Raw genomic sequence first — 7,937 nt, 5'->3', positions numbered from 1 at the left:
CATCTTTGTGAGTTTTTATTTTGGTCATATTTTCACTTTGGTTAACGGTTTAACAAAAATAACTTAAATTGGTCAAATCTGTCATGCTTTCTTTTGAAATTGACCGTCAGTTTTCCTTACTTTTTCCTAAAAGGCATACTCCTGCTTCTGCATACCTGTACATAATTGAATAGACTTTTGTTGTGCTAAGTGTGCAACTGAAATTTTTCTTTCTCATCTAACCCATTTCACAAAAGAGAATTATTTTATAGTTCAACAACTGTCTTTTGGTTCTAAACAGGCCGGACCCCCCTGCTTGTGATTGATAAACAGGGACCGTTGATTTAGATCAGTGATTTTCAAACTTTTTTGGCCACCGCCCCCTTCACCGCCGGGCCAAAATGCCAACGCCCCCCTCTTTACCCCTTTCCAACGAACGAAGCTTAAATAAATAGAAGACAGGCGCCTCAGATATTATTCGCTAATTTCGTTTCTTTTAATAGACCAATGCGCAGTTCACCTCGAATCATAAAAATTGATAGCTGATGCATTAAGCCGGTCGCTGTGCGCATACGTCTGTGGTTAAGCATTGCCGGCGCGCTATTGTGTGCTCCTCTGCGGCTGACTGGATGGTGGTGGTTTCCCCAGTCGCCTGCATCGACGATAAACTCGCGACAATTAGTGATATACGGTATATGCGCGCTGCTCGTGAGCGCTCGAGCAGACAACGTTTCTTGTTTCAATAAAGCTTGTTTTTTGTCGACTTTTTATTACAGACAATCAATTTTTCCGGTCTTTCTACAAACACCAACGTCACATTTTACTGTAATTGCTCCATCGCCCCCTTCACTATTTCAACGCCCCCCATTCGCCTGTTTATTCGTCAGCGCCCCCCTGAAAGTTCACACCGCCCCCCGGGGGGCGGTACCGCCCACTTTGAAAACCACTGATTTAGATGATGATGCAGATATGTGCTTACTTAGATAGTATTACTGATAGGTGGAAGAACAATGGCAAATGGTACTCACTCAGATGACTTTTCATCCGTGGGCATTTGTATTTTTTAAACTGGGCAACAGCATTGCTAAGAAGTGTTATTATCAGCTCCTGTACAAGCAGATTAGTATTTAAAGACACCATACATGATCATTTTATACGTGAAGTGAAATGAGCAGCAGTTTATTTTCCATGTACTTACAGAATGATGAACATCCCTTTCGTGAAGCTGTAATGTCAAAATCCCTCTCTTTTCTTTTTCTTGGTCAGGAGGATCAATACCTAAAATTGTATTTACACAATTATAGAATCACTGGGATTAAAAATGTTTTATGAAATACATAAATAATTGTAATAAACGAAATGTATAGCACGATTTGGAGTTTTAGGACGTTTTGTGGTTACCAACCATTTCATTTAACTTAGTTTAATCTATTCAGAATTGAAACTGTCAATCCCAAATTAGCCTTCCGGGATCTATAATCCATAAAGCATGATTTGTGGGTGTGTATGTTTAATTTCTCTCGCTATCTTTGTCCAAACCATGCGACGTATAGTTGATTGTTTTTATGATGGCCAGAAATGGATCCAAATAGACTAGTGATTGAATTTCTTCACCTTCTTTAAGTGCGTAAGGTTTTTTTTGTTAAAGCTGAAAGTACAGTTTAAGTATGAATCGTGGTTTTAACATAATGTGCCCTAAACGCACCGAGTGGCTGATTGGTCGGCACACCAGTTTCTAGGTGCTCCAAACAGCACTTATTTCTCTGTCGTGACTGGAGTTCTGAAACATCCACCCATCCATCTCTAATCCTAAACGTGATGTACGGAGTGATGCGTGTGTGCGCACCTGGAAACAAGCTGGCGGGAATTCTTTCCAGAATGACGTTTGTAAATGACGCGGAAAGACGTCTTTGGTCAGCGCGTCTAGCACCATTGTGTCTCGTCGAGTCTCTCAGTCACGACAGGATAAAAAGCAAGACTACATAAAGCGTGATTTATAGATGCGTGGATGTTTTATATTATTATTCTCACGCTACTTTTCTCTAAACCCTGCATCGTACAAAGTTGACATTATGATGGCCAGAAACTGCTGTCAAATCCTAATAGACGAGTGATTGGATCTTCTTTTCCTTCTCTAAGTGTGTAAACTCAAGCTTTGAGCATTTGCAAGTATTGTCGATAAGTACGCCTGACCTGAAATATGTTAGCTTGCTGCTCTTTTGAGCTTTTGAGGATATTAGGTGCTAATAACAGTTGGTTGTTGAAAAACGAAAATGTGCTTGTTAAACAAAATGTAATTATTATTATTATTTGAAACAAGTTCCAAGTAAAAGTAAGGAAACCTGCCGCACAATGTAGAATTTCTATTTCACCTACTCTGGTAGCCTTGTCTCCATGGTCTTTGGCCATAGTAGTCCAGTGCCCCACTCACCAACTCCAGTGGGTCAAACGATAGATGTGTTGCTTCAGCCTAAAACCATAGTTGAACATATAATTACATTTTGACAAACATATTAAGAATGTGCATTGATTAAACTAACTAACTAACTAACTAAAGTCTTCTAAGAAGACGAAAAAAGCTTTTTTTGCACGACAACACGCTCGTTTCATAACAGAAACACATTTAAATGAACTTGGATTACAATGCAGACACACTCAAAATAAGTTTAATCTAACTTTACACTAAACTTAATTTTAATTTTGTATTTAAGTTTGATACCTTTCTTCTTCCAGCCGGGTTGGCTGTTTGCCCGCCTCCTCCCTGACAAAATATTCCGAAAATGATGCACACAAATGTCCTCACATTGCCAACAACAATTAGTCTTGTATTAGCGATCGCTCTGCCAAAGGGAGCTAACAGGCTAAGGGAGGGGTGGGGGGAACTGAAAAAATGCAATGCTCCGCCCAGTGCTCGCAGAGACATTACAAAGAGAGTCGCGACCAGAGACATTACACAGGGGAGTCGCGGGGAGAGAGCCAGTGCCCCTGATGTTCTTACAAGCAGCCAACGAAAAGTAATATATACTCTTTGTATTAGCGTTCGCTGCGCCATTAATTCACGCTGAGTGACGGAAAAAAATGAAAAAAATGCAACGCTCCGCCCAGTGCCCAGACATTACACGAGGGAGTTTCGACCAGAAAGACAGTGGCCATTATTTTCTCATGAGCAGCCTCTCGCATCCGCTGTATGCTTATATATCAAAATTTGTTTTTGTGCCTCAAGCTCGCTCCCTCCCAATCTCCCTTTTACGTACGAAAGTACGTACGGTATGGGTGCGAGTGTGCATGATTGTCCGTCTTGTGCCCTGCTTTCGGCTGGCCACCGATTCAGGGTACCCCCTGACTCCGGCCCGGAGTCAGCTGGGATAGGCTCCAGCACCCCCCGCGACCTTAATGAGGCTAAAGCGGTTCAGAAAATGAGATGAGACATACACTTACATGAAACATATACTTACATATACATACATGTAGCAAGCAGAAAAATCTCATGTATTAGTACATAATTACCTGACAAAGCTGATGTGCAAGCCGCTTTCTTTCCTGGTTGTAATAAGCAGCCTGCTGGAAGTAGAAACCTGGGTTCTGTGTCTGGATAGCTGCTAGACCTGATTTTATTGCATCATCAAATAGTTCACCAAAAGATTGAAATCTGAGGACACAAAAATATATTTCAATTCATTCAAACTTGTCATGAATTTAAGGATTTTGTACATCTCAGCGTGTTCCAATAATTACTGAACTGAATTTATTTATGTCGTAAACCAAATGCAGTTCATTGTTTTTCTCGCTTCAGTGAATGTTGATGTGGGCGCACGGTCTACTTGCCGAAAAACATTTAGCCAACTGACATCTGGCCGACAGCCAACTCGACGAAAGGCCATCTGGACGAACGTAAATAGAGCAATATTTTAATTGTAAATAATTTCCCATTATTTTAGGCAACATATATCCAAAATGATTTCAATTATTCAAAGATTAATCTCAATGTTTCCTATGCTTGTGTAAATTACAGTATCTACTCTTATAACTACTTTGTTTGGCCGTGAATAAATGTCCTTGTTATTCTAAATCAACGTTGTTATCTGTAACATGTTATTTTAAATTAATGTTGTTATCTGTAACATATTATTCTAAATGAATGTTATCCTCTGTAAATTGTTACTCTAAATCAGTGCTTCTCAAATAGTGGGGCGCGCCCCCCTCGGGGGGCGTGGTGCGATACCTGGGGGGGCGCGTGTAACCCTGGGGAACAGGATTTTATTTGGCCGTACTAGTATAAAGTGTAATTGCGCATCCACTACAGTAGCTGGCAGTGGCGCTCTCATTGTTACATCTGTCATGTTTGCGAGAGTGCAACATTTCACAAGACAACAGTTGCCTTGGTTAGTGTTGAGTAGCTTGAACAGAAAGCTTTGACTGCGTTCTGTCTATAGCCTCCGTTATTCAACGACCCCCAACATGGAAAAGTTTTTAACAGGGATGAAAAGAAAAGCAGAGAGAAACAAAGATAATGAGACAAAAGAAAGTCACCCGAAAGCTAAGACGAGGATTGTAAGTTCGACTATATTTCTTTCTTTTTTTTCCTTTTCTTTAATGTTAGTTAATAAGGATAAAATGTTGTACTTATAACAATTTTATAAAATGATTATTTCATTTATCGTCACGGTGGGAAGTGTGTGGGGGGGGGGGCGAATAGTTTTCTTCTTGCTAGGAGGGGCCTAACAGAAAATAATTGAGAAGCATTGCTCCAAATGAATGCTGTCATCAGTAACGGGCAACTTGTTATTCTAAAGCAGGGGCCCCCAACCCGCGGGCAACTGCGGCCCCCGGGACGACAATTTGCGGCCCGCGTCTTAATACGAAAGATTAATGTACGTGCGGCCCGCAAGATTGATATAAATGACATTTGTTGTGTTCAGAGCTGGATGAACCAATCACGGCGAGGTATACGGCTCCAGAGGGCGGGACATTGGCTGGGCTGTCCAGTGCCTCGCTCACTCACTCATTAATTCCTCCAATCAGCTGGGCGGAGGGGAAGCCGTGAAGCCGATCACTCCGCTCGGCTCAGAGAGCTGCCGTAATCCAATACGATCGGAGAGCGAAAGTGCGCATGTGCCACAGACCCGCGCGACTGAAAGTTATAAATTCAATCCGAGACTCATTGCAAGTGTAAACACATGTTACAGCCCCAGAGATGTCTGTTTCAAAGCCTGCCGTGAAGAGAAAAGTCAGTGATGAGCACGGACAGTTTCAAGAAAAGTGGGGATTGCAATATTTCTTTGTTGAGCACCGGGGCACACCGACGTGTCTCATTTGCACTGAAAAAGTAGCGGTGCACATGGAATACAATTTGAAACGTCAATATACTACGAGACATGCTGAGGAGTACGAAAATACCAGGGAGATGAGAGAGCCAACCAGGTTGACAGTCTTAAAACACAAGGCAACAGGATTTCTTCAAGAAGACTACCAAAGAAAGTAATGCAGCAGTCGAAGCTAGCTACGCCGTTTGTGAGCTGATTGCTAAAGCAAGAAATCCATTCACAGAAGGTGAATTTATCAAAAAGTGCATATTACAGGCTGCACATATTGTCTGTCCAGAAAAGAAAAGTCGGTTCAACCACACTAGCCTTTCTGCCAACATCGTGGTAGAGCGCATTTCTGACCTGTCAAGTGACATTTATGATCAACTGTATGAGAAAGCACAATGTTTCAGTGTATATTCAGTGGCTCTTGGAGACCATAGACATCACAGACACTGCCCAGCTCGCAATATATGTCCGTGGTGTTGATGACAATTTTGAAGTGATGGAGGAGTTGCTCACAGTAATTCCAATGCATGGCCAGACCACCGCTAAGGAATTATTTCACCAGCTGTGTGATGCCATTGAGAATGCCGGTTTGCCATGGAAGAGCTTTGTTGGAATAACAACTGATGGAGCCCCATCAATGATTGGAAGGAAGAATGGGCCATGTGCCTTTTTGGGAGCACATATTTGTGTGAGAAGCTCTTCTCCACCATTAATTCAATAAGTCCAAGTATAGGTCCAGACCTGATGAGCATCTTCAAGCTCTATTGAGGGTCTTCACTGCTTCCTCCCTCAAGCCAAATGGGGCTCAGCTATGTGAGAAGAAGCGCTGCCAGGTCTCTAACAGCAAGAAGTAAGAGAAGCTGTGTCCAGAATATTTCATGTTCAATGTTCCATTCAAGTTCAGAAAGTTAAAATTTAAAGAGCTGTTAATACAGACCTTTTAATTAGTTTTCTCTACTTAGCCAGCCACTGTATATCTACTGTATGGTCATTATTATTTTTTAATTTTTTATTACTGATTGTTTTATTTTTTATTCATCTTTAAGTTAATTTATTCAATTCATTATTTTTCATTAAAAAAAATAAAGATATTTGATAACGTTGGAATGTTTTATTAGCGCTTTTCTTGTGGAAATCCTGATGTGGCCCAGTCTCACCCAGAATCTGCCATAGCGGCCAACAGGTCAATTGAGTCGGAGACCCCTGTTCTAAAGGAATGTTATTATCTGTAACTTGTTATTCTAAATGAATGTTGTTATCAGTAATGGGCCGTATATGACTCGCGGGCCGAGGTTGAAAAACTTGTACAAACACGACCGGAGGCGGGGCGAGCGCGTCGGCTAAATGTTCTTCGGCTAGATAGTCGGTCGGCCAAATAGTCGTTCGGCTAATTCTACGTTCGGCCAGACGGCCTTTTGGCCAGTTGGCTGTCGGCCAGATGTCAGTCGGATAAATGTCTTTCGGCAAGTAGACCGGCCACGGTTGATGTGGTCTACAAAAGCCTGCCCCAGTGAACAAGAAAAGTATGTGGCAGAAGAAAGTTACTGAATAAGTTGAAAGAAAGAGAATGTGAAGGTGGGGTTCAGGGCATGCGCATATAAAAACGGTGGGGTTCGGGAATCCGCATTTGAAACCGGTGGGGTTTGGTTGCTCCTACAAGGTTAAGAACCACTGCATCAGACTCTATCAACATGTATGGGAGCGATAGGGGACGGGTTGAAAATTCACGCTAAAACTTAATGTGGACATGCCAAATTTATAGGAATCTAGCTAAGTAAACCGAGGGGATGGATCAAACTGTTATGGTCATGCAATCTACAAATAGTACCTTAGCGACCTACCACTACAGTAGGCACTAATCTACCAGTAGATCGCGATCTACGTAATGGGCTCCCGTCTTAGAACAAGTGACTTTTTTGGGGAATGAACACGCATACAACCTTGAGGAATAAGGAGGTAACAAGTGATTTAGAAGAATAGTATTCCCTATCTAGCTGTGCAATTTCTCCATAGAGCCAGCAATATGTTGTGAGCCACAAGATAGTTTAGTGTAGGCGAATGAAGAAGTTAATTTCCTTCAAATTCTTATGGTGGAATATGTCTGTGTGTTTCTGTAGAACTCACTGTTTTGCCATCCATGCAGAATGCTCAAAACCGAGTTCAGCATTTCCAATCTTCTTCTTAGAAAGATCAATGTGCTTTCTGAACTGGGAAATAGCATCAAGAGGAGTATTGTGTTGGAAACAAAGACGACAAACCTAAGAATGAAGAAACACTAATTATTATTTACATACCTAACCTATGTTTACCTGTGACATAAGCCTTTGACCAATATTTATACTTCACATATACTTACATTTAAAATAGTTGATCTACTGTTGCCAAATTACTTTCACAAAACACCTATCAAGCACGCGCACACGCGCACACACGTACACACGTATACACACATACACACACATACACACATACATACACATACATACACATACATACACATACATACACATACATACACATACATACACACACACACACACACACACATATATATAAAGGCTTCATTGGCTCAAATTCCCATTAAACTCGGACCCACAAAAATGCTCAATGACAAATTTTGAACCTTTACAACTATAAACTATTCTG

The 7,937-nt window shown here is 41.4% G+C and overlaps 1 protein-coding gene across 4 annotated transcripts in view; it reads right to left on the bottom strand.

The window, feature by feature from the left end:
- trappc11 (trafficking protein particle complex subunit 11) overlaps nt 1-7,937 on the bottom strand; it is a 54,014-nt gene that overhangs the window by 32,296 nt on the left and 13,781 nt on the right. For all 4 annotated transcript variants that reach the window (XM_077733309.1, XM_077733305.1, XM_077733307.1 and 1 more), the window contains 5 exons: nt 7,416-7,549; nt 3,487-3,628; nt 2,356-2,449; nt 1,178-1,257; nt 1,008-1,086 (listed from right to left, as the gene is read on the bottom strand). In XM_077733309.1, the coding sequence (XP_077589435.1) occupies nt 1,008-1,086; nt 1,178-1,257; nt 2,356-2,449; nt 3,487-3,628; nt 7,416-7,549 (529 nt within the window). The remainder of the gene's footprint in view (nt 1-1,007; nt 1,087-1,177; nt 1,258-2,355; nt 2,450-3,486; nt 3,629-7,415; nt 7,550-7,937) is intronic.

Source organism: Stigmatopora nigra, chromosome 14, assembly GCF_051989575.1.
Source record: "Stigmatopora nigra isolate UIUO_SnigA chromosome 14, RoL_Snig_1.1, whole genome shotgun sequence".
Taxonomy (NCBI): Eukaryota; Metazoa; Chordata; class Actinopteri; order Syngnathiformes; family Syngnathidae; genus Stigmatopora; species Stigmatopora nigra.
This window is presented reverse-complemented; position numbering and strand designations above follow the sequence as displayed.